We start from the raw sequence: 27,824 nt of genomic DNA, 5'->3' as shown, positions 1-27,824 counted from the left end.
GTGGAGAGATAGGAGCATCGATAAGGTCTTTCTGGGTGGATAAATTAAGCGAAGCCTCCTCATCTCTTACATCTACCTTGTAATTTTGTGAATTGCCTGTTTTCATGTCTTACACACTATGCAGTCTGCATTGCAGCCTTCGTTATTAAAAACACATCATTCTAAGATACAACAGAAATTAAAGATGTGAACCACACCATAATTCCAAAACTTTACCACTGGTCCAGTAAATTTATATCTCCACTTATTTTTGCAAAACGTATTTTGCAGCGATGTAACTGAATTCCTAATATATTGCAAAAAATTGATCTGCTGTTTGCAAACGTAAACATCAGCGCACAATGCACGAAGAAAAACGCTTTGTTTCCGTTACCTTTATTGAACGAAATGCTACAGTTGCAACACGATTTGCAATCGATTAAAATACAGATTTTAAATGCAAGACCTTGAATTTGCAAAATGCAATTAAGAAAAACGAGACGTGATTTCAAAATCAAAGTGCAATCACTAGGAAACCCCATTTAGAAATGTGTTCACAATCTTCTAGCTCCTGCCCCACGTCAATGTTGCTGAATCTACAAATATATACGTCCAAAAATGATCGTTTTCATCTGATTTCTGCAAACTTTCCATACTGTTACCAATTCCTATATTTTGCAATAATTTCAATATTACTAACAGTAAAGTCATATCAACATTTATCCCAAAAAATCTGCACCATGACATTGGGAAGGGTTTACTCCAGCACTTTGAGTTAGGGTTCGTATCCGTTATCTAAAAATCGACTGCTTTCCAAATTAGTCATTTCTATCATTTTGCACAATATTAACGACTAAGTAGTGATAAATCAGACAAAGAGATTGTAAAAATTATGTAACATGAAATGTGAAAGGACTACTACCAAAACCATTCAGCAGCTTAACGACAATGTTAGCAAAACAAAAGCTCGTCTATTTAAATATCAATATATTAATTTAAATTGATTTTAATGCACCATCTCGAATTTGCAAAATGCAATTTTTTTAAAAAGCGTGACTTCAAAATCAAAGTGCAATCAGCAGCAAACCCCCTTTAGAACATTAGCGACAAAAACCAACCCAGGAAAGGTGCTTTGAAGAATCACCGAGTCTTTGTTACTTCAGCAACACAACTTATCTCCAATGAACACGGAACTAATGGGGTTCATCATACTCCTCGCCGACTCCGCCCTCCTACTACACGTGTTAACATCCCTCGATCTTGCTGAAAATAATTCAAATGTGGCTTTTTTTCATTTTTGGAAAAAAAAGTGAATCATGCAGGAAAGAGTCACTGCAGAGTAATTTATTGCAAGAGATCTGCTGAGGCGATAGAAATTTGCTCAAATATGCGACTTTAGCATGAATCACATCGCCCCCTCCCGAATAAAATTCAGCAACTTCATCTATAAAAAAAATGGAATGAGCAGCAACTTGCCCCGTACTCTTATTGAAACTAATTTTAGAAACGTGGCAGTTATGACCTGGGTAGTCCAGTATCTGTAGGAACCTAACAAATCCAAGACATACTCTGGATTGTAGCAGAGTGAGACTCCAGTAGCACTCTGGACTCAGGTTGGACCCTGACTCTGGGTTTACACTACAACTGCATATAATCATACACCGGGGTACTGATTTCATTTCAGGCTGACAGCTAACAAATTAGACTAGCTAAGCTAAACTGTTGTGCTGTAAATGCAGCCTAAATTATTAGCTGTCAGAGTGAAATGAAATCGTTTTGCACTGCTGTATAGTTATATTGTAAATGGTGGTTTTGCATCACTGAAACTACAGTTGTGTATATGCAGTCTGAAAACACAGTCAGAGCCCGACTGGACAGTGGAGCCAGACATAGTCTACCTGGCTTTGGAGTCAGGTCAGGCCTTAACATCTGATTTGCACTATACAAGGTTAGCATCAGTACAAAGTCAAAACTGCTTTGTACCAAACCTAAACTTGTAGTGTAAACACACACTTAGTGAAAAGTAGCCTGTTTCTTGTCGAAGGTCTTGTGCCTTATCCATTTAATTCACTAGACCTTTTTCTACATTAAGCTTTGCAAGTTGATTCTTAAAGCAAGTACAAATAACTTTATCACAGTCAGTTTTACAGTATTTTATGTTACAACAATGACAAATACTTAAATATTAAAGAATAGTTTGCTAGTAGGAATAAAATATTTTTGGATCATTTACAATGAGATCCTTGTGAACCACACGATTACATTGCTTTTAGCAACAATGCAAAAAGATTGCATTTTACATTGACTCTTCAATCCAGGGCAATTTTCAGTTCTGATGAAGAGTTGCCTGTTCTTTCCACAGGTGCAGGGTGTTTTCAGCATTTTCTGATTTTGTTCCAATTTTCAGTTGCATGGCCCACCTTTGTGCTCACCACGGCTCTTTTATCTTTTTCAGTGTCACATTTAGAAGAAGTGCTGGACACAACCGTGGTACAACTGATCAAACCATTATGTAAAATATCACATTTAATTCTTCATTCTCCAAGATTAATTTCCTGATCAACTTAGTTCTCTGTGAATCATTGCACTTTATATATTACATTATTAACATTCTAGATTGCTAATTTCATTCTGAAGCCGAGAGCGGTCTGGTATTACAGGTTGTGTATGTTGGACAATCTTGATTAAAAGGTCTATTGTGTATGCATTGCTAATCAAATCAGGTTACTGATATAAATTATCAAGTTCCAGTTATATTCTTTATGTAGTCCTGAAAAGCCACTAGCACTTATCCAAGTGGAAAAATTATGGACCTACAAACACATCTGTCAAAAGCCTCTGACTCCAACTCTACAGAAATTGGATCTCAATGTAAGGTAATCACAAAACCAATAAGATTAAATCCTTAACAACCCACTGTCAAGCTTCCTTCTTGACTTTGGCTTTTTTAATTTTCTTCTCGAAGTTCATAATGTCCTTGTACATATTGCGGTGAAGAACTCCAGACGCACAAATAAGGGCCCCATGGATGGCTCCCAAAAATCCACAGCAAAATATATCCTGACCTGGAATGATAAGGATGAGAGGCAGTGGAAAGGTTTACACAGTAGTATACACGTGCATGTCCTTTTCTCATTCTCATTTCTATATTTACACTTTCTTTCATTTCTCTTCACTACAATGGAATCAAGCTATAGGGCTCGATTTTCGGACGTCCAAGGCGGTGGGTTCGTGGCGGGGGAGCTCTGAAAATCAGAGATTCTCTGGGCGGGTCCGGAGCCCGGCCCCAACCCGCCCACTTCCGGGTTCCCCAGTGACGCGCTTAGATACGCGCGCAACACCTGCATGCGGGACTCCCGCCGGCAATTAAAGCCCGCGGGATCCCACTTAAACCAATTCATTTGATAGTTCAGGTCATTTGCAGACCTGATTTGTAGGATATTTTAGGAGGAGTGGGATTTTCAACTCAACTGAGCGTGTTTCCCGTACTGGGGGAACACTCCCAGTTGAAATGGACGTGTTGCAGCCACCAGCCTGTGGAAGCTGCAAAAGTCCATCTGACAGGTGTGGGGGGAGACCCTCACTCATTGCAGGAGGCCACTATGTCACTTTGGACAAAGTTTGGCCTGCACCACCTTCCTCCTAACAATAACATTCAAAAACTTGCAACCTCAATCCCGGTGTGCAGACATATTAACCTACCTTGCGGACCCCCTCAAACATACATCTTCCAGATGGGGGCCGCCATAGCTGCAGTCATGACCTCCTCGAATGACGAACAGCACCACCAGCCTCGCCGTCCACCTCTGACACGTGGAGCTCCACAACACAGCGCTGTGACACATCCACCTGCACAGCAGGAGGGAGGGCAACCGCAGAGAGAGATGCGTCGCAGAAGGCACTACCCTCACCACAGGGTCTACAGACCGAGGCTCAGCTTCCTGGACCTCTCTGAGCAGCAGTGCACACGGAGGCTCAGAGTCACTCGACATGTAGGCGTGGACATCTGCAGCCTCCTTCATGCTGAGCTGCTCCCGGTTGGCCCGAGCACCATCTTCTTACCTGTCACTGTCAAAGTCACCACTGCCCTCAACAACTTCTCCTCCGCATCTCCTTCCAGGGTGCCAACGGGGACATTGCCGACGTCTCTCACAATACAGCCCTGCAAATACACCTACACCCACTCTGCAGTGACACAATGGGTGGCATCTGGTGTGGGTCTTCATGGTGATCCTCAGGAAGGGGTTATTGCACAAACCAGACAAGATTTGCAAAGACGTGGCAGTAGTGGTGATAATATAATATGTAATGTGAGTTGAACAGAAATCAAATATAAGTAAAAACCATGACAAACCCTCAAACACCCTTGTGCATCCCCTTCATGCTCATGACACATTTGCCTTACGCTTCCTGCTACACATATGTGATGCATGCCCTGTGGTTGGGTGAGGCTGACCGTGAAAGAGATGCATGAGAGGGCGAGTATGAGACGGAGCCATGAGATTGTACGAGGATTGGGTTGAGTGGTAGTGGTGGGATGAGTACTGGCGAGGTGAGTAAGTGCAGGTAAGATGAGGATGAGCTTTGAGTGGGTGTGAGGAATGATGTGATAGAGTAGTGTTGGCAGTGCCGAAGGAGATGTGGGGTGGGGGCGGTGATGTGGCAGACGGTATGTAGGGGAATGAGTAAGTGTACTCACTTCGGCTGACCTACTTAGGTCATTGAAGCCCCTCCTGCACTGTATGCAGGTGCGTGATATGTTGATGGTGCTGGTGACCTCCTCTGCCACCTCGAGCTAGGCCTTAGTGGTGGCAGAGGCAGGCCACTTCCTCCCGTCCGCCGGGGAGAAAAATCTCTGTCCTCCTCCTCCTCACCCCATCCAGTCGGACCTGGAGTGAGGCATCATTAAACCTGGGAGCAGCCTTCCCCCTGCGCTGCTCCATGCTGTAATTTTGGCTCCTTTCTGTAGCATCAGTCAGTGGAAGACTGCCCCTTTAAATAGGGCTCCTCCAGCTGACAGCCTATGTTGTGATTGCACAGAAACCTGGAAGCCAAGTTAAGTGCCTTCAATTAGGCTGCGATTGCATGCGGAGCACCCCGAATTCACTGGGCGCGTCAACCCCCCGCTGCCAACCCACCTCCCTCCTAAAATCAAGCCCATGGTGTCTAAGTGAATGCTTTAATGAAACAGTTTTGCCATGTGGCCATTTGATGATGTAGCAGTTCAAGCTGTTTACTTTAAGTACCAGTGTTTGTGCATGTGCAGTTGCTCCATTATTTTGATGTTGAAAAATCTGCCCATAGGTTGATTCCACCTACCAGAAGCTTGAGACTACATTTTAGAATTGCCTCTTCTAGATCTTCTGTGATATAAATTTGGTGGCCTTTATTCTTACACGATAACTTCCTGACACGTTAATGACATATCGCATTTCAACACATTTTACGTTAACATGATTTCATCCGTATGAATCATGCTCAACAATCTACCTGAAAATGGCATGGTTGGTTGATCCCAACTCCTTGATTTTGCACAGGCCTTGAAATTATGTTTTGACATAAGTGGGTAATGCCTTAACTAAAATTGGGGGGGGATGGGAATTTCGGATGAATGCATTAATAGTTTGTACCCAAAATATCAAGGCCATTGTGATTTCCCTAACATTTTCAGTTTAATAAAATTCACCATTTTAAATTTAATGATAAATTAGGCAAATTCCAAATCCTGTTCAAAAATTACAAGATTAAACTGGGAATCCAATGGTTTACTGTTTCACCCAATTTATTTTACAACTCCTTACTAAAATAGAACACTGTTTGCAATCTTTTCGTCTCTAACTATTGGTGCCACTACAGTATCTTTTATAATTAGCTGAAGTTACTAAATGCACTGACTGTCATTGCCAAGGACGCACTGACTGACAGAGCCCAACCAATTCCTGTTGGTGCACTCACACTCCTTTGTGATTAAAGTTGTACCTTTTCTTTTAAGACCTTTGTTTACTTTATCACTGCCCACTTCCATCCTCCTCACTCCTGACAGAAGACCTCATTTTCCACTTTGGACCAATTGTTTCAATCCCCTGGCCCCTCCAGCAGCCAAATTTTTCAGTAAATTGTACTACTGTTGACAATTTAATGCTGTACTTGGGGGCAAGCCATCAAGTTTTTTTTTTAAATCCGAGCCTCTGTTTTGGATTCTAAATCCTTTTTATTGCTTGAGTTAGGATAGCGTACCTGTTAGGTAAAGGCTCTTGACTGGTGTTTGCGCTCTAAAGGAGGCAATAACATCTGGTGCAAAACGCGACACATCATGATTGGCACCATATATTTCTCCACGTGAAGAACCTATGTAGAACTGATTTGAAAGTGGAGACCCAACCCTAATGTACTCGATCTGGAGAAAATTCAGACACAAACAAGTAAAGTTAGCCGAAAGGAATTGAAAGTAGAAATTATCTTTGCACTATTCACAAGAAACTGTAAACTTGCACAGTCTAGATAGGAGAAGCACCTGAGCTGTCCAAATTTCTTACGGCAATATAGACTCCAATCTATAATATAACTTTTGATTCTCACAATGTAACAATTAATTCATTATGTGTTTTATAATTGCACATAAACTATTTTATTACATACCTAATGCCAGGCAAACATACCCTGTCTTTGAGTTGTGGAAAGTACTCAGTAGCTTGGTCAATCAATCTTCTGGCAATACTCATTTTAAAATTTTCATAGTCTTCCCCTCTCTTCTTCACACGTTCATCCTTCCATTCTTCAAACCACTCATAGTGTGCAAATGTCACAATAATCATATTAGACTTCCCTAAATATTAAGAATTTAAATTATTATTCCTTCGAATACTAAAAAAGCCTTGCAGTAGTGAAACAAATGCGTTCCTTTGAACTGATTTTCTCATTGGTGGTGATCTTGTTTATGCTATGAATCTCAGAAACTCTTCTCTTGAACACTTGAGGAATTATTGGTCATTACCCTGGATAAGTCCAAAGTCTTTCACAGGGTTGTAGAGATTACTACTGTATGATCTTCCAAAGTTATGTTAATATTAAGTCTCTGTTAGAATGGGAAATTTGGCATATAATTTTTGGTGCCAAATTTCTTCCTTGTATCTTCCCTTATTTCCCCTGGGGGGTATGGTTCCATGGATGTCGGTCACCCTCTGGATACCTTGTCCAAGTGACCATTCTTCATGTGTGAGCCTCAACAGTAAATGCCAATACAGTAGTTGATCATGGAGGTGGCATGACAACTGAGTCCAATCCTGTTCTGACTTCAAATTCATATATGCACTCACATGGGCTCATGGATAGTAATCTGGAGAAAGACCCTGGCTGATTTTCCCCTCCCTAGCACAGGGGCACCCTAATGCCAGAGTGAGATCAGCTAATTTAGCACAAGAGGGCATCGAACCTGGGATCTTCTGGCCTGTATTGGCACAACTGCATCTTACCTTTACAAACTGAGCTATTGGGGGAGCTAGGAATACAGTTCCAATTATACTTTGTTTTCGCACTGAGACTGGGGGAATAACCACCACCCTCAACTTTTCCTCACGCTTTTAAACCAACTCATGATCAACGGTCCTGGTATGCTAAGAACCCAGGATGAAATATTAGGAGTTAACAAGATCAAATCCTGCAATTATTTTTTCTGGAGATAGATAGTCTTCTTTCTTTCTCTCCCTGCTTCCCCTTAGAAAGTCTTCGCTCTGGTCTTATTCAAAACTGAAGTACCACATTTTCACAAATGCCATTTTATTGCACAGAAAAATTGTGGAGAAAAAAAGGTATCACGCAATATTGGTTTAAAATTGTAAATATACATCTGCTGCTGTTTACCTGCAAATCTGTCATCCCAAGATGGATCCTTAGCTGATGGAAAGGAGACAAACATTATAGGACACCCATCAGTCACATCTTCTTTGTTGAGTGAGAAGTATTTCTTGAGTCTGAAATAACGCCAACAAAAAGTGTTAGAAAGCAAAACTAACAATTTGTTCAATAAAACTACATAGAAGAATTTATACAGCACTGTATAATTTCAATATCTAAATGCAAGATCATTTTCCTTTCTTTGCTTCTTTCTATCTATCAAATCTTAAGGACATCCCAAAGCACATTACAACCAATTACTTTTGAAGTGCAGCCACTGATATGAAGCTCCTTCCTTGGATTTCTCTCAATGTGTCTTTTCATAGGGGAGAAGGAGGGGAAGAAAAGCTGGGAACATAGGAACAGGAGTAGCCCCTCGAGCCTGTTCCGCCATTCAATTAGGTCATGGCTGATCTGTACCTCAATTCCATTTCACCCACCTTTGCTCCAAATCCCTTAATACACTTACCCAACAAGAACCTATTGATCTCAGTCTTGAAAGTTTCAATTGACCCAGCAATCTCAGCCTTTTGGGAGAAGAGAGTTCTAGATTTCAGAAGTTGACGATCTGAACAGCACTTGCACATGGCTGATTTCCCACTATTGCTGTCTAAGGAAAGCAGCCTCCATGTGCTGCCCTTCGCTTTTAGTTTTCAGCTCGGTGCTGGGCTCTACTCTGCAGCGCAGGGACCAATTATCTAATAGACAAGGGCCTAAGAGTTGCCATTTGTGTGAAAAAAGCCAATAAAAAACAAACCAGCAGTTAGACAGAAACCAACACCGATACTAGAAATATCGAAAATAGGAGCAAGAGTAGGCCATTCGGCCCTTCGGGCCTGCTCCGCCATTCAAAATGATCATGGCTGCTCGTCTAACTCAGTACCCTGTTCCCGCTTTTTCCCCATATCCCTTTAGCATTAAGAAAGATATCTATCTTCTTCTTGAATATATTTAATGACTTGGCCTCCACTGCCTTCTGTGGTAGAGAATTCCACAGGTTCATCACCCTCTGAGTGAAGAAATTTCTCCTCATCTCTGTTCTAAATGGCATACCCCGTATCCTGAGACTGTGACCCCTGGTTCTGGACGCCCCAGCCATCGGGAACATCCTCCCTGTATCTAGTCTGTCTAGTCCTGTTAGAATTTTATATGTTTCGATGAGATCACCTCTCATTCTTCTAAACTTTAGTGAATATAGACCTAGTCGACCCAATCTCTCCTCATACGTCAGACCTGCCATCCCAGGAATCAGTCTGGTAAACCTTCGTTGCACTCCTTCCATGGCAAGGATATCCTTCCTCAGATAAGACGACCAAAACTGCACACAATACTCCAGATGTGGTCTCACCAAGGTCCCGTACAACTGCAGTAAGACATCCCTGCTCCTGAACTCAAATCCTCTTGCAATGAAGGCCAACATACCATTTGCCTTCCTAACTGCTTGCTGCATCTGAATGCTCACTTTCAGCGACTGGTGTACAAGGATACCCAGGTCTCGTTGCACCTCCTCTTTTCCCAATCTATCACCATTCAGATAATAATCTGCCTTTCTGTTTTTACAACCAAAGTGGATAACCTCACATTTATCCACGTTATACGGCATCTACCATGTTCTTGCCCACTCACCCAACTTGTCTAAATCACACTGGAGCCTCTTTGCACCCTCCTCACAGCTCACATTCTACCCCAGCTTTGTATCATCTGCAAACGTGGAAATGTTACATTTAGTTCCCTCATCCAAATCATTGATATATATTGTGAATAGCTGGGGCTCAAGCACTGATCCCTGCGGTATCCCACTAGTCGCTGCCTGCCACCGGAAAAAGACCCGTTTATTCCTACTCTCTGTTTACTATCTGTCAACCAATTCTCAATCCATGCCAGTATATTCCCCCCAATCCCATGTACTTTAATTTTGCACACTAACCTCTTGCGTGGGACCTTATCAAAAGCCTTCTGAAAATCCAAGTACACATCCACTGGTTCTCCTCTTTCAAGTTACATCCTCAAAAAACTCCAGTAGATTTGTTAAGCATGATTTCCCTTTCATAAACCCATGCTGACTTTGTCCAATCCTGTTAATGCCTTCCAGGTGTTCTGTTATCACATCTTTTATAACAGAGTCTAGCATTTTCCCCAATACTGATATTAGGTTAACTGGTCTGTAATTCCGTGTTTTTTCTCTCCCTCCTTTTTTTTTTAAAATAGTGGGGTTACATTGTCACCCTCCAATCTGTAGGAACTGTTCCAGAGTCTATAGAATTTTGGAAGATGATCACCAATGCATACACTATTTCCAGGGCCACTTCTTTTAGTACTCTGGGATGTAGACTATCAGGCCCTGTGGATTTGTCAGTCTTTAGCCCCATTAATTTCCCTAGCACTATTTTTTTTTACTAATACTGGTTTCCTTCAGTTCCTCCCTCTCGCTAGACCCTTGGTTCCCTAACATTTCTGGGAGGTTATTTGTGTCCTCCTTTGTGAAGACAGAACTAAAGTATGTGTTTAATTGTTCTGCCATTTCTTTGTTCCCCATTATAATTTCCCCCATTTCTGACAGTAAGGGACCTACATTTGTCTTCACTAATCTTTTTCTCTTGACATATTTACAGACGCTTTTACAGTCAGTTTTTATGTTCCCTGCTAGTTTACTCTCATACTCTATTTTTCCCCTCCTAATCAATCTCTTTGTCCTCCTTTGCTGAATTCTAAACTGCTCCCAATCCTCAGGCTTGCCATTTTTTCTGGCAATTTTATATGTCTCCTCTTTGGATCTAATACTATCCCTAATTTCTTTTGTAAGCCATGGTTGAGCCACCTTTCCTGTTTTATTTTTTCACTAGACAGAAATGAACAATTGTTGTACTTCCTGCACACGTTCTTTAAATATTAGCCATTGCCTACCCACTATCATCCCTTTTAGTAAAGTTCCCCAATCTATCATAGCCAACTCGTACCTCATACTTTCGTACTTTCCTTTATTTAGATTCAGGATTCTGCCATTTCTAGATTCCTAGTTTCGGATTCAACTACTTCACTCTCCATCTTAATGAAGAATTCTATCATGTTATGGTCGCTCTTCCCTAAGGGACCCCGCACAACAAGATTGTTAATTAATCTTTTCTCATTGCACAATACCCAGTCTAGGATCGCCTGTTTTCTAGTTGGTTCCTCAATGTATTGGTCTAGAAAACCATCACGTACACACTCCAGGAATTGCTCCCCCACAGTATTATTGCTAATTTGGTTTGACCAATCTATATGCAGATTAAAGTCACCCATGATTATAGTTGTACCCTTCTTGCATGCGTCTCTAATTTCCTGTTTAATGCCCTCCTCTACATCTCCACTACTGTTTGGGGGCCTATAGACAACCCCCACCAACGTTTTCTGCCCCTTGGTGTTTCTTAGCTCCACCCATACAGATTCCACATCGTGATTTTCCGAGCCAATATCCTTCCTCACTATTGCATTGATTTCCTCCTTTACTAACAACGCTACCCCACCTCCTTTCCCTTTTTGCCTGTCCTTCCTAAATACTGAATACCCCTGGATGTTCAGTTCCCATCCTTGGTCACCCTGCAGCCATGTTTCCGTAATTGCAACTATATCATAACCACTAATATCTATCTGCGCTGTTAATTCATCTACCTTATTGCGAATGCTCTGCGCATTAAGACACAATGCCTTTAGACTTGTCTTTTTAAGATTGCTAGTCATCTTAGTTTTATTTTGCACTATGGCCCTATTTGTTTTTCGCCCTTGTTTTCTCTGCCTTCCACTATTGCTTCTTCCCTTTTTGTCTTTTATTTCTATCCTTGTTTCCCCCTCCTCTGTCTCCCTGCTCAGGTTCCCATCCCCCTGCCATTCTAGTTTGAACCTTTCCCAACAGCACCAGCAAACACCCCCACGAGGACATCGGTCCCGGTCCTGCTACTGTGACAAGTACCTTCTGTACTATTGGTTGGCAGCAGAAAAGATGATGGATGGTGTTATCTGGAACGAAAGCTTGGCTTGAATTTAAGACACAAAGTTACTAGTAACCATGTATGAGAAAAAGGTGGAGGGTGGAGGATTCTCCTGTTGTCGCCAGGAATTAAATGTTTTAACCTCCTGGACACTGCTGCGAGCAACCCGGGAGAAAAATCACTGCGGCATTAAAAAAGTTTTTTTGTCTCCCCCATTTTCTTTGAACACTTTCATCCAATAGTTCTAAAAATATTGGAGATGAGAAAAAAAGGCTGTTTGTTTGGGCAGGGTGGTTGGAGGTGGGTGGCCATGATGAATCCTCGAGGAATACACCCAACCTGAGATGGCAACAGTAGGGTGAAGAGAAGAGGGAATGAGAGAGTGCAAATAGTTAAAAACAAAAAAATTCAAAAGTCACATTGATGAGTTAGATTTCAACATTTCTTCCATGGAATATTTGTAGTTACATGAGAATACTGGTTTACTACATTAACAACTTGTGACTCTTAGTCAATGTACAATTGTTTTTTCTGGGCCTTGAATTTTGAAAGTTGGGCCAAACCAGTTTCAATTCCATGTTCAAACTTACAACAAATGGCAGGGGTGGGTAGGCGGGTAAAAAGTAAAACTCTGAATGCTGGAAATCTGAAATAAAAACAGAAAATAAGCAACAGCCCGATTAGCATCTGAAAAGAATCTGGTTCAGGTTTGGACACTGAATCTGCAGTCCTGAAATGCACTAATGAGCAAACTTGTAGACATGAATTGTGCAGAAATGCTCAATCAAGCATTTACTGACGATACACATTCAAAAGAAAAATAATCCTCAAATATTTGGAAAAACCAGAAGTAATTTAGAGAATTCTAAAAACAAATAAGCAGAGATTATAGAAGAAAGGTGCAACGACAGCAATGGAAACAAAAAATTTGATTGAAACAACTGGAGACACACTCGGCTATTGAAGACAGTGTAATACTTTGGAGTACCGCAATCATGTTACTTTACAAAATTGAATGCAATCAAATAAGGGTGAGTTCACCTCATTCACTGGATGTTATGCCGCCATGTTTAAAGCACTAAATGGACTTACTGCTCATCCAGATCGGTCTCTCGAAAAAACCAGTAATTTGCTGCTTTAATCTTCAAGTCTTCCTTTGAACCATTTAGACCGACAAATACACTGAATCCACCTATTCCATGTTGCACCATGCTCAGCTGAGCCTGGATTGCTGTAGGGCCAACAGAATGATCAATAACCATCGCAATCCATTTATAGTTGATGAGATTATTTTCATGCTCCTGGATATCAGCATAAATATAAATAAGAATGATTTTGTACTGTCGTAATAGTCTGAAAATCACAGAGATTCTAAGATTAATCCTGTGCATTCTTGTGGTCAGCTGAAGAACCCAATTGTTCTGCATTTCCTACACTGCGAGCTCCTGGGGCTTATCAAGTGGAGATGGAGCTCTACCTGAAAAAGGCAAATGAAAAATGGAAGCTAGTCAAACGGTCATCGTGCCACAGAAATGGCAGGTGGCATCAGGATCTTTCACTGAGAAAAAGTTTCCCCACCTCATCCTTAAATTTTATTATTTCCCTCTCCATTAAGATTTTCATAGGTCATTGACCATTCTGTAGCCCAGAGCTACTTGCGCCAAGGCCTCTGCCAATGTCACTCTTTAGCTGACTGCAAGGACATGTGTAAAAGCAACCAAAAGTGATTTATCCCACAATTTCCCTGGCAGGGCTGCATTAAGCATTCTTGTAATAAAATGTCCAACGACTCAATATCCAACCTCGTGAAGAGTTCTAGAGGCTTCTAGAACTTCTTCCACCCTATCTTCCCGTCCTACTGTGAGGTTCCAACAGCATTTTCCAGTCTTCACGCTCTGCTCCCAGGCTTCTTCGACCAGGTCTTCCCACTGCTGGGACCACAGCGCAGGTAACTAATCCCCATCCCGGCACGCACAATTTCCAATCTCTGCCTGCCGTGCAAGGAGTGCTGTTTAAGCATCCAGGCTTGGAATTCTATACTCCTTTAGATAAGTGGCTGAATTGAAAATAGATCTTAAACAGAGCCTTCTAAACATAAAAACTAGCATCAGTCTCCTTTACCACAATGATTCTGTTTCATTCAGAGTAGAGATGACTCCTCTACTAGGCTGTTTTCCTTTTTATATGCTTCTCCAGCTAGCCAGACGGCTTAGAGGAGTTTGGCTGTTGAGTAATGGTAACAATGACAATCAGCTCCAGTTAGATCGGCAGTTTGTCAACCTCACCCCAAAATGGAAAACTTCACTTCTCTGCAGTGTACAACTGAGTGGCCGAGGCTGGAAATGCAATGCCACATAAGTAAGCAAATGACTACTGGGTTTGGACATAGAACTCAAGGCTTTCTAGTTCACAGTGAAGCACTCAGTCTCTCCACATCATGGACTATTATAATGCACTTGTTTTGAAACCTAGTCACTTGAAAAAAAATATTTTTAAAATAAATACAATGTTAATAACCTTAGAACAATAATGATGAGGCCAAAAACCCAGAAGTGATCAAATTAATCTTGCGCGTACTTGCAAGCTTACAAACTATATTGCTGCTTCAGTTAAACAGATACTGCTGGCCCATGAAAACATGATTTGGGGGGGTGGGGGTGGGGGTGAAAAGAGAGGAAAGTTAGGAAAAAAGTGGGTTATAGATCACAAACATACCAAAGGGAAAACTCATCATTAATTAATATCAAAGAATCCCATGAGTGAAGAAGACTCGAACAATAGATAGTGACCTAGTCAATGATGAGTTAAATGCTTTAAATGTTATGTTTGTTTGTGCTTTGTATATTCTGCAGAAAAAAAAATTCCATATCCACACACCTGGTTTACTTTGCAGTTCACGGGGTAACAGTTGTTCATAGGTATTAAATACTCCAGCATTGGAAATCACAACAGGAGCAAACAGGTTTATTTCTGTCTCACCCTTCTTCACAGTCACACCTAGCAAGGAAGGGGGGAAAACTTGAGTGGCAACAATTAAAGCAAATGCACTTTTATTGTCTCCCAACTCTTAAACCAATGAAAACACTTAACAATTCACACTTACCACACGCTTCACCGTCTTTATTTATTAGTATACGTTGAACAGGTGCCCGCATAAGAACATCTCCTCCAGTTTTCTTAATAACTGGGATAATGTGAAAGGCAATCTCACTGGCCCCTCCCTTCGGGTACCATGCACCATTCTGGTAGTGCTGAACAACTAAGGCATGCATCATAAAGCTGGCATCTTTAGGCATGACTCCTGGGGAGGAGAAAACACATTTCAAACAAGAGGGCAGAACAATGGAGAATATACAGTGGACTTACTAAATTCCAATTCTAGTAAGACCAACTGTATCCAAAATACAATGTTTACAAAAATGCAATTCCATGCTTGACTATATAATATCAATCCTTTTAAGGTATGTCCTGTCCATAAAAAGCAGGACAAGTCCAATCCAGCCAATTACCGCCCCATCAGTCTACTCTCAATTATCATCAAAGTGATGGAAGGTGTCGTCAACAGTGCTATCAAGCAGCACTTACTCACCAATAACCTGCTCACCGATGCTCAGTTTGGGTTCTGCCAGGATCATTCGGCTCCAGACCTCATTACAGCCTTGGTCCAAACATGGACAAAAGAGCTGAATTCCAGAGACAAGGTGAGAGTGACTGCCCATGACATCAAGGCAGCATTTGACTGAGTGTGGCACCAAGGAGCCCTAGTAAAATTGAAGTCAATGGGAATCAGGGGGAAAACTCCCCATTGGCTGGAGTCATACCTAGCACAAAGGAAGATGGTAGTGGTTGTTGGAAGCCAATCATCTCAGCCCCAGGACATTGCTGCAGGAGTTCCTCAGGGCAGTGTCCTAGGTCCAACCATCTTCAGCTGCTTCATCAATGACCTTCCCTCCATCATAAGGACAGAAATGGGGATGTTCGCTGATGATTGCACAGTGTTCAGTTACCATTCGCAACCCCTCAGGTAATGAAGCAGTCCGTGCCCGCATGCAGCAAGACCTGGACAACATCCAGGCTTGGGCTCATAAGTGGCAAGTAACATTCGCGCCAGACAAGTGCCAGGCAATGACCATCTCCAACAAGAGAGAGTCTAACCACCTCCAATCAACGGCATTACCATTGCCGAATTCCCCACCATCAACATCCTGGGTGTCACCATTAACGAGAAACTTAACTGGACCAGCCACATAAATATTGTGGCTACAACAGCAGGTCAGAGGCTGGGTATTCTGTGATGAGTTACTCGCCTCCTGACTCCCCAAAGCCTTTCCACCATCTACAAGACACAAGTCAGGAGTGTGATGGAATACTCTCCACTTGCCTGGATAAGTGCAGCTCCAACAACGCTCAAGAAGCTCGACACCATCCAGGACAAAGCAGCTCGCTTGATTAGCACCGCATCCACCACCCTAAACATGCACTCTCTTCACCACCGGCGCACCGTGGCTGCAGTGTATACCATCCACAGGATGCACTGCAGCAACTAGCAAAGGCTTCTTCGACAGCACCTCCCAAACCCTTGACCTTTACCACCTAAAAGGACAAGGGCAGCAGGCACATGGGAACACCACCACCTGCACGTTCCCCTCCAAGTCATACACCATCCCAACTTGGACATATATCGCCGTTCCTTCATCGTTGCTGGGTCTAAATCCTGGAATTCCCTAACAGCACTGTGGGAGAACCTTCACCACACGGACTGCAGCGGTTCAAGAAGGCGGCTCATCACCACCTTCTCAAGGGCAATTAGGGATGGGCAATAAATGCTGGCCTTGCCAGCGATGCCCACATCCCATGAACGAATAAAAAAAAGAACAACGTTTTTCGACCTACCTGTTTAGAGATAGTTTGAGCAGTAACAAAAAGGGGCACTTACAAAGTACGAATGGGGCCTTAATGTTGATGTGCCACTGAGCAGTAGCAGAGTAAGTAAAATCATAATCCTCCTAAGTGAGTCAAATTGGCGAGGGACCAAGGGAGAGGCAGACTAATCAATGCAGAAAGGTGGATTCCGGGAGATCATTGATATGAGAATAGTCACAATGCAGGTTCAATCAATAACAAGAGAAAGATATCAAAAGCGACATGGAAAACATGATGGCAGCTTCCCTCAAATCGCCCAAATTACATTAATTACTTGGAAATAGTTCTATAAAAGGTAAATTTATTCTGCAGCTTATTTTATTAAAAACAGAAATTGAACAAAATTAATTTATAGCTACAAACCAAGATAATAATCGAGTCAGACTCAGAAAACATATGTTCCCAATGAGTTTAGAATTGTGAGTTATTACTTATGAGGAATCAATTAATTTAGGGAAGTTTAGAGTGGGAGAGGAATTAATTTATTTTGAGATGGTCAAACCAAATTAAGTTGAAAGACTATTCATAAATAACAAATTTATCAGAAAGAATCCTAACAGTAAAGGCAGGATTACGTATTTTATATTATTGAAAGTTTGTGTCAGGGACCCAAGTAGGGATCAACAAATTCCAGGTACATGAGCATGTCCAGTTGAGAATTAAACTCTAAGTGGCATGAGACCTGGGCTAGCACAGCAGAATGGACAGCATCACAAGCAGGGATTATACAAGGCCCAAAGTACAGCAACAGGCCAGACAGGAACAATCAGTAGAGACCAATGAGGTTCAATAAACAGTGACAGGCAAAAGGGCAGCCAAAGCAGGAACTATAGGGCCGATAATGCACCATGTGCAAATTATTGGGCACAGAGGCCTCAGACATAACTTATAACCTGATGTGCTAAACTCTTGGAAATGAAAGCAAGAAACGCCTACCGCACTAAAAGCCTGAAACACTAACTAAGCACAAGGCTCATAATAGTCCCACATTTCTTGTAAATTATGCAGCTGCAGCACCTGAGCAGCACACCAGACACTGAGTGCATGATTTTAAATGGGAAAAACGGGTGGGTTGGGGGCAGGCAGTAAAAATGTTTAAAATCTAAAACCCGCCCCCAACCAGTTTTCACAGAGGCGGGGCAAGGGGCAGGCAACCAACCCGCTCTTAGGAGGCGGGTTGGTCAGTAAAAGCTTTTAAGGAGACTGCGGGCCTCCATTTTGACAGGTTTTTTGTTTTTAACTCCTGGGGGCCAGGATACCCGGGCCTTCTACTTCATGCCACGTGAGAGGAGGCGAGAAGGCAAGTGCCTTTATAGCACAGCTTGTGGGCCCAGAGGAAGAGTGCTGCTCTCAGGCCCAACAAGCCTGCCTGCAGCAACCTCCCACCACGATTTCCGAACCCCCTCTAAACGATCTCCAAAACCCCCCCACGATCTCCAACGCCCCCATTCCCCCCCGATGACTGAGCCCCTGTCGATAACTGAGCGCCCCCCCGGATGATCCACATCTCCCCCCCCCACCCCCAATCTAACACTTAATCAGGTCAATCAGGCTGGCCTGTCGGGTGGGAAACAGTCAAAAAAAATAAATAAAAGGCGTCCTTACGTCAAAATCGTAAGGACGCCCAGGAAACACATACTTCCAGGATTTCCGTCAGGAATTACCCCCCCCCCCCCCCACACCAGCCTCCTCGATAAAATAATGCCCCGAGTTCCTGTTTCCAATGGGTGCATCAAGGGAGGCCCACTTTTTAAAAATGTATTAATGGATGGCCCTCTCCTTGTATAGGACAACCCTTAGTTTCTGCCCCAGCTATCCCTTGGCTTCTAATGGTCAATTCTTCAAAAAGATCTTTGTGCCTGTCAACTTTAAATTTTTTTTAAAATGGCAGTGCTTCAAGGACGGCCAGCAGCACTTCAGTAGCTGCTAATACCAACATTCTTGTCTCACCCCCATCCCCCGTGGCACTCCCAACGTGTCATGCGCTAAGCACTGGGAGCATCACGTTATCATGCAAGATCAGCTGAATGGGGCACAGGCTCACACTTCACCTTAAGAGCAGTGATCCCGGTGGTGCTATGCCAGGAATGCATCATCCACCCCATATGTCCTGAGTAAAGGTATATGTGCTATGTAGGCATGGTGGACATCAAGGACAGAGCCAAGAGAGCTCTGGAGCAAGGTGGACAGGAGGCAACTTTCAGACAATAGTGCATTAGACCTGTGTCACAAGGTACAGGACTAAAAGTGCATCAGAAAGGGGCTCGTCATGCAAGCCACCCAACACAAGCATTGTGGGACCAAGGCAGGCAGGTTGTTGTCCCACAGTTCTGATCCAAAGGGTAACCAGGCGATGAATGCAATTTATATACTAGTCCGATTAAGAACTTATGCAATGCTTTAACTTTGTGCACAATAAATGAAAGAAATACATGTTAAAATTTGCATAATGTACTAAATACGTAATTAGTAGCCAAACAAATTTAGATTTAATAAAAAAAATTGCATTGTAGGGGTTACTTGATTTCCTCCTCCAATCAAAGGTGAATGCATTGCCCCATGAGTCACTCAACAGCTCAGTGACAGAGGCAGTGAACCATGTTTATATAGTGAATAATAATTTATCAGAATTATAATGAGTTCCAAGAACTCCAATTGTAAACAATTTTACAACACCAAGTTATAGTCCAACAATTTTTATTTGAAATCTACAAGCTTCAAATCTACAAGCTTTCAAATAAAAATTGTTGGACTATAACTTGGTGTTGTAAAATTGTTTACAATTGTCAACCCCAGTCCATCACCGGCATCTCCACATCAAGAACTCCAAGGTAGAGATAAACAGATGGAAAAAGATCTGCATGTAGAAGATAAACTTCAACTCATAAAAGAAAGACATTATTGAAAGTTGGCATTTGTTTACTCTTCACATACAGTAGGGTAATGCCACATTGGTATGAAAGCATTACTTAGGAAGAAGAGGGGATAACCACTCCATCTCCAAGATACAGAAACCATCCCATTAAGCAGTACGTCATGGCAACAAGAAAAGACCACTTTACACTCAAGCAGCCCAAGATGTGAATCAAAACTCAAGTCACTGAACTAAACTATGCTGTCCCCATCGGCTGCTGTTCTCTCAGGTAAAACTCCAAAAACCCCTTGTTGCCACCATGCACCTATTTGGAGCAGCATGTAGGTGTTGATTTTTGGTAGTGGTGAATTCCCTGATGATCTGCTGCTGACTTACTAATGATTGTCTTGATTAAAACTGACCGCTGAATGTATGTATTTCGTGATGGATGCAGCTCATTGCACCAAGACCTCAATCAGTTATAGAATCTTACAGCATAGAAATAGGCCATTCAGCCCATTGTGCCTACGCCGGCTCTCTGAAAGAGCTACCAATTAGTCCCACTCCCTTGCGCTTTCCCCATAGCCCTGCAAATTTTTACTTTTTAAGTATTTATCCAATTCTCTTTTGAAAGTTACTATTGAGTCTGCTTCCACCACCCTTTCAGGCAACATATCCCAGAACATAACAGTTTAGTAAAAGTTTACACACTTCCTGAAACAAAAATCTCAGCTACCTGCCAATTTAATGGAACAGTAAAATCCTCTCTCTCCTTCCTGCTTTTTGGCAATTCATTTCTGAAAACAAACCAATTAGCAATGACAGCAATACTCCAAAGAAAACTCAGAAAAAAACTGAATTTGTTAAGCCTCTCTGTAATTACTAATAGCTATTAACATGTAGAAATGTAATTTAAGTTTAGAATTCTTGGAGAATTAAATATTCCAACATGCTAAGCCCAGCACTCCCTAGCTTCAGTGTTGAGCTCAGCACAAAGCTGCAGTGATTTTATTTCAGCAACTAGAACTTTTAAATTATTCTAATAAATGGAATACTGCTGAAATAAAATTTTATTGCCAGTTAGCATGGAAGTTTGAGAGTGTTGGACTCAAGTCTAGCACAGGTACCTTATTTTGGAGTGCCGCAGCATTCCACAAACATCAGCATTAGAATCAGGTAAGTGCTGTGGCTATGATCATCAGAATCAAACGCACCAAGAAAAGTAAGTTGACATTAAATTTTATACTTTCGCCATTAGTCAAAAGCATTGTATACTGACATAATGAAAGCACGTTACCATAATCCCCACAGATATAGCACATGACTGCTCGAAGGTCTTTATTTTTTGTCAGCTTATTAACCACATCTGAAAGTGGGGTAGATGCCAGCCTGAAAATTGATGTCACCCAATGGATGATGCCAGTCTGTATGAGAAATCTGGCCAGTTGAAGAGGGATCATTTTTATTATTACCAACAGCGATAATCCCTTTGAGACCATCTACAGTAAAACAACAAAACATGTGTCAGAAGTTAGAAAGAACCTGCACATTCAACACAAAAGAGGAAAGTCCACAATTGATCCCTCTAGTCTCAGATCTTGTTAATGTTTATAATGGCTTCCAGGAGTCTGTCCAATGTAAAAATGTTATTTTCTGTATTACTGATATTGGATGGCTCTGTGATTTAGCATAGTATTTGAATCCAGACCAGACTTATGAGATGAAAGCTTTCTTTCGTTTTGTAAGGGTCCTATGTGAAAGGGGCAACATGTAAATGAGGAGGGGGATCAAGGATAGATCCTTGGGGGATCCTGGAGGTTTCGGGTGTTTGGGCATGAAGAGACGTTAGGGATGCGCTGCCTACATCCTGATAGGTAGAAGTGGAACTACCAGGAGCAGTTCCACGGAGTGGTACAATGGAGGAGAGGTGATGGAGGAGGGGGGCAGGGCCACCATCTCAAACACTGTGCCAAGGAGGGATACTACCCCAGTTACAGAGGAGGCCATTAATGGCTTCGGCCAGAGCAATCTTTGTGCTGTGGGCAGAGCAGAAACTGGACTTGTGGGATTGGAAGATGGAATTCTGAGCAATGGATAGGGAGCTAGGAGGCAATAATGCATTTGAAGACTTTAGAGAGAAAGTAAGGTTAGAGATGGGGTGGTAGTTGGAGAACATAAATGCTTGGGGGGGGTGGGGGGGGAAGGAAGGGGAGGGTTTTGCCAATAGTTTTAGAATTTTGAAAGGGAACGGGATGTTACCTAAGGAAAGGGAATCATTAACAAAGAGAACCGTTAAATACATTCAAAACAGTCACCTGGGACGAAGCAGAATTGAAACAACTGTTCATTAAATTCAAAGAAACCTGCTAAACACATGCTTGAACAAATCAGACAGACCATTTTGTATTTGAATTGAGTGACTTGGCCCCTCCCTTGGACACTTCTTTTCAGACATTCTGACTGATTATGATGACAACGTATCAAGTTAGGATGGGATATGATTTCTGTTAGCGAGCTAATTTTTAACCCCTTATGTACTGTGGCAGAATTAAAGAAGGTAATACCAAGCTGACGCTGAGACAAAGTTTGTCACAGTTGATTTATACAAAAAAGCTATACTTATGATTTTTTCAGCCACAGGCAAAAATCAATTACATAATTTCTTAGGAGGCTACAATTAAAATAATAATTATTTCAACATCCATGCTTAATTGAGCTGGCCCCATTTATTGCTCACTGAGCTGGAGAGACAGATACAATCAGGAGCACAGAGGTGCACTTTGGCAAACTCAGTGGAGCTGCAGGAATGCTACTCAGTTGTACACGTTTCACATTAATTGGCAGACTGATGGTGGCGATATATTAACTAATTTTACCACCAGGATCCAATTTAGGTTCATGAAACTACCAGTGACAACACAAGACTTCAAATTTAACTTCAAATGTTCTTCATATTTCAATAAATCAATTAAAAATGGACTACCTTTAACAGCAGGGTACATTTAACTGCACTAGTAGTGGTGCATTACTGGGTTTATTTAACTCACACCTCCCACACTTGTGAAATAATCCTATTAATTTTCCCAGTGCAATAAGGTCCATTCATTCAAAACATACATTTACATTACGCATAGCTTTAGTGACAAAAATGAATACTACTTCCAAGTAAACAATTACTTTGCCTAGAAATTACTGTTGGCAACATCTGCGGCCAACTACTTAACGTGCTCATATGACATTCCTCTGCCTGCTATTTGAGCTGAGGCATTAACCCATTTAAAGTAACTCGCTTTAAAATGGTAGATGGAGAAATGTCGCATGCATGCAGATAGTTTGTTTTTTCCCGTTAATGTGGCCAAATGTAAATTTCCAGACTCTTGCGTCCCAGTATACGTTCTTAAAGAAATTTCAAGCATTGAAGATCTGCAAGAACTATTAACATCCTGATAGCCTGGCTAAGGAAACCCTTTCAGCTACTCGTTTCTTCCATATTTCTAAAGTAAGCAAATTATGCTTTCTTATTGGCTTATTCCAATTAAATACTTCAAAATGAATCCCATTTTTAAAAAAAAGCCACCTTTACAAGCTCCAGAAATTTATCGATAGCTTCTTTTTCCTCAGGAAACTGCGTCTTCAAACAATCTTGATAATTCTGCTTCCCACTACACAGTCGATATGTTCGCCAGGTCTGACTGTCTCCCAAGATTACATTGTCAAAAGTGTCATCCATTTTCACCCATTCCAGTTGGCCATCTGTGATCTGGTCTACTAATGTCCGCAGAAAGGATCGTTCATGTAGTTCTCCTATGTAATGAATTCCTGAAACAGTCAGAGTGGATACCAGAGTAAGTTCCAGAGTGAGACCCAATATTTATGGTTATGTATCGATGTCACAATCCACACAATTTATTTATAATAGTTTCTGCTCTCACTCAGCCAACAGCTCATCTGATTGCAGGCCTTTTCAAAAGCTGCTCTATAACTATGTGAGGGCAGTCCTGGCAAGCTCCCCTGCCGTATGGAGCTGTGTGTAACCTCTGCCTTCTCCGTTTTGGCCAACATCTCGCATTCCCACCGTACACTCAGTAAGCATGTGTTTTGATGCACTAATCAACTCCCCATCCAATATACTCACATAAGTGGTAGAAATGAAAGACTATTAAGATTATAATACAATCACAATTACATTAAATACTATAAAGGCACAGTTTCATTACTGTTATCTTTTTCCATCATATTCTTAGCAGCATATGTCCATAATAAGCAGTTGTTTTGGTCTGATACATGCATAAACCATCATCATGGTTAATACTCTCCAAACCAATTTACTAAGAAATGCACATAGGTAGAGGTTCTGTTTGCCAATATTGTCAGGCAAGTCATCTTGGAGCCACCTCGATTCCAAGAAAGCCTGCTTGTCTTTTGCCCCAACCCAACCCAAGAGAATAGTCACTAGTTGATCATTAGATAGCTGATAAGTGTGGACTTGAATCCTCCCTTGGTGGACAGCAGATACCTGAAGCTCAAGAGCTGCATGGTAAGCAGCACAACATACCACCAAATGTGTGAGCGAATTGCCACCTACCTCCTCACTAAACCATGGAGAGAACCCATACCTCATCAAACAATGGAGGCGAGGAGCTTCAGTGGTAACTATTTGTTAGCCCTGTAACACAGTCATGATAGACACTAAACCTTGGATGTATTAGGGCATATTCTCATACCTGGCCTACAGGAAATCTCTTCCAACAGCTATCGTACCAACACCCCAGTTTCCCCATCAGCTCATGATTGGCATCTGCCTTTAGTACAATGGAAGAATTAACACAGCGGCTTGCAATGTACCAGCCACCTTGATATTCCAGATGTCAAAGTCAAATGTTGTGTACAAGAACTCATCATCACTAAGTGCTTAATCCATATCCTTATGAGAAGAGCTTTGAGAAAAAGGAGTGTCGTCCATGAAGCTGACCCTACTCCAGTGACAGACTGGTGTAGGTCAGAGCTTTCTCCCCCTGCAACCATTTCTCTTTTTTGCCACCTCGACCTTGGTCCTGGATAACTCAAATGGGTCAAGTAAGCCCTTCCCACGGAGTTTTGAGCCATGAAGAATTGCCTGGATATGTCTTATATGCCACAAGGTTAACCTGCATTGGGGCTTTGCTGCCATTGACAACAAGGCAGACCAAAATGTCCTTTAGCTCTTCTCAACACAGTCTTGAAGGACTATATTCAAGCTGAAGTTAGCATCCACCAGGAACTAATATGAAACAACTAGGACAAATGCCCCTTATATTTTACTGATTAGTTCGCCACCATTTCTTTTTAAAATTTACTAGGAAGCCAGATGGAAATAAAATCTCATTTATCAGACCATGCCCATCAAAGAATGACAGAATAAACAGGAATACACCCATTAGAATGTCAGCTTCATTCAACAGGTAGCATGTTTACCTCTGCCACAGAAATCTATGGGTTCAAGTTCCACTTATAACTTCAGCACATAATCTAGCAGTGCTAAGGGAGTGCTGGATTGTTAGAGCTGCCGTCTTTTGCATGAGACATCAAACCTTTCTGCCTGTTCCAGTGGTTCAGATGGATGCAAATGGTCCCATGGCACCATTCAAAGAAGAGCAGAGACTTCTCCCGGTACCTTGGCCAACACTCCTCCCTTAACGAACGCCACCAAAAAAACAAGATAAACGTTCATCTCACTGCTGTTTATGGGATCTTGCTGAATGCAACTGGCTGCCATGTTGGCCTCATAACAGTGGCTGTACTTCCAAAGTAATTAATTGGTTGTGAAGTATTTTGAGACTTTCCCCAGAATGTGATAGGAGGCTATATAAATGCAAGTTTGTTTTTCTTTCTATAATGTACACCTTACACCTAAGCTTATTTAAAAAAAGTACCCAGCTGTTTCTTGACTTTGGTGCTTCCCAAATCAGCAACCAAGAACATAAATGAACTATGGAATTGCTGACCAATAGCTTCCATTACCAAGATTAGTTGAGGAAACCCCATAATTGAGAAACCCAAAATGAGAAGAGAAATGGATTTAAATATGTCAAACAAAACAAGACAACTAGTTTTTAAATGAAATTTTAAATCTGAAGCTCTTACCAACATCAAACTCAAAACCCTTTTTAACGAATGTGTGACAACATCCTCCAGCCTGGTCATGCTGTTCCAGCACCAGTACCCGCTTGCCAGCTTTTGCCAATATTGCTGCTGCTGCTAGTCCACCAATTCCACTGCCAATCACGATGGCATCCAGGTTTTCTGGCACCTTATCTGCAGTAAAACCTGAATAAGGTCACAAAAACTGAACATATTAGAAGCAATGAAGGCCACAAAAAGTGTGCACTGGGAGCCATATACACACAAAAAAGTGTACTAGGAGTCATATACACACAAAAAAGTGTACTAGGGGCCATTTACACAAAAAAAGTATACTAGGAGCCATATATAGACAAATGTCCACTAGTAAGGCAGATGCCAAGTAACATTTTGACCAGATACATATCCTTTCACAAACAGCAAGTAATAAATTATTTTCTAAAACATGTTTGATGGGCACAATGTAAGAGAACAATGCGAGGTTTAAGATTCAGAGTACAGGATAGTGACTAGCAGAGAAAACATAAAAAAACACAAGGACTGTTCTCATACCCCTGTGCTTCCCCCCGCCCTCTCATAGAACACTATAAATATTAAAACATTTATTTTTGGTAGAATATTTATCTAAATACAATCAATTCACAGGAAAAAAAACTATTTGGGGGCAAGCAGCTCAAATTCTGACCTTTGTATTTTTTTAATGATCCTGTAAAATACTGGAATTTATTAACAACTGTTTTGTGCAGGTATACAGGGAGGTCAAGCTCCCAATCTGAGATCTCAATAGTAGGTTCTCAAAATTATTTTGTTGTTCAAGTGCAATCAATCCCTTTCACTTACCGAAATCGTCCGTAAAATCAATCCCAGTCTCTTACAGGAATCGTCCGTAAAATCAATCCCAGTCTCTTACAGAAATCGTCTGTAAAATCAATCCCAGTCACTTACAGAAGTGCAGGCTCCAGGCATGATTGACGGCGCATTCATCCAATCATATCCGTTACATAAGAACATAAGAAATAGGAGCAGATGTAAGCCATTCGGCCCCTCGAGCCTGCTCTGCCATTCAGTAAGATCATGGCTGATCTTCTACCTCAACTCCACTTTTTAAAAATTCATTCATGGGATGTGGGCATCGCTGGCGAGGCCAGCATTTATTGCCCATCCCTAATTGCTCTGTCCCCATATCACTTAACGTCCAAATATCCATCCTCTCAAGTCTTGAATAGACTCAACGACTGAGCATCCACAGCCCTCTGGGGTAAAGAGGGCCGGGAATAATGGTGTCACTAATTTTTGCAACATATTTGCAAAAGGATTGTATAAATCATAGGCCTAAAGAGGTGTGGCATTAACCTGTTGCTATTATTTATTTAGTTATTGCTATGACTTTTTTATATCAGAATTGATTTGTGACACAAATAGACATACCTGATGCCTAATAAACTTTAACTATTGAATAATTTTAAGAATATACATACTATTAAATTCTCAGGTTGGGAGGTTGTTTTCCCTGTATACCTGTACGAAACAGTTATTAATGTGGTTGGTTCAAAGCAGGACATAAGCTTCTAAACAAATGACAATCAAGACCATTTTAGGCACACTGGCCCCACTGGGGAGTCTTAAGTTTATAAATATAAAAAAAATAGCTAATTTTGCGAGGATGTAGAGTTCCAGCCCCTTTTCTCATGGAACAATGTGGAACACCTTTGTGGAGAACTCTCTTTCTCGCTTCTTGATCTGTCACCAGAGGCTCCGGCGGTCTCCTGCTGTCCCCGGCAAAAGGGTTTGGACTTGGAGATGAACGGCGAGAAGTTCGGCGGTAAATTTTAACTAAAAAACACAAAACAAACAGCAGCCCCGCGTAAAACCACATCTTCCCCGGGCTCGGCCGCTACTACTGAAGGTTAAAGTTTACTTCCTACTCCATTCAAAAGTTGCTCCGAGCAATTAAAGGGGAAGTATCACGCTAGAGATTATTCCTCTGGCCAAACTGTAACCAAAAATGAAACCTATGATTAAAAAAATAAGAGGATAGCACAAAGAGTCACGTAGTAACACAATGCCCCGTCTTTGAACTCCCTGCA

At 41.7% G+C, this 27,824-nt stretch overlaps 1 protein-coding gene across 1 annotated transcript; it reads right to left on the bottom strand.

Annotated features, from left to right (window-relative positions):
* Nucleotides 1-359: 359 nt before the first annotated feature.
* On the bottom strand, nt 360-27,622 carry LOC137299940 (all-trans-retinol 13,14-reductase-like). The gene is made up of 11 exons (XM_067968950.1): nt 27,445-27,622; nt 25,741-25,923; nt 23,195-23,436; nt 20,915-21,116; nt 14,944-15,141; nt 14,718-14,837; nt 12,933-13,071; nt 7,840-7,949; nt 6,639-6,805; nt 6,217-6,376; nt 360-3,044 (listed from the first exon to the last, which is right to left on the bottom strand). Exons 1-11 carry the CDS (start codon nt 27,611-27,613, stop codon nt 2,899-2,901), a joined length of 1,836 nt encoding a protein of 611 aa, XP_067825051.1. The 5' UTR covers nt 27,614-27,622; the 3' UTR covers nt 360-2,898.
* Between the last annotated feature and the right edge of the window lie 202 nt (nt 27,623-27,824).

The sequence above is a fragment of the Heptranchias perlo genome, chromosome 30 (genome assembly GCF_035084215.1).
Source record: "Heptranchias perlo isolate sHepPer1 chromosome 30, sHepPer1.hap1, whole genome shotgun sequence".
NCBI lineage: Eukaryota > Metazoa > Chordata > Chondrichthyes > Hexanchiformes > Hexanchidae > Heptranchias > Heptranchias perlo.
Note: the sequence above shows the minus strand (reverse complement) of the source record. Positions and strands in the feature narration are given on the sequence as shown.

Excerpts from the sequence above, each read along its gene's own strand:
- LOC137299940 (XM_067968950.1), bottom strand. The coding sequence starts at position 27,613 with ATGTGGTTTTACGCGGGGCTGCTGTTTGTTTTGTGTTTTTTAGTTAAA. Across the intron at positions 13,072-14,717 it reads TGAACTGCAAAGTAAACCAG|CAATCCAGGCTCAGCTGAGC; the intron begins GTGTGTGGATAT and ends TTGGCCCTACAG. Across the intron at positions 6,377-6,638 it reads TTCCACAACTCAAAGACAGG|ATCGAGTACATTAGGGTTGG; the intron begins GTATGTTTGCCT and ends AATTTTCTCCAG.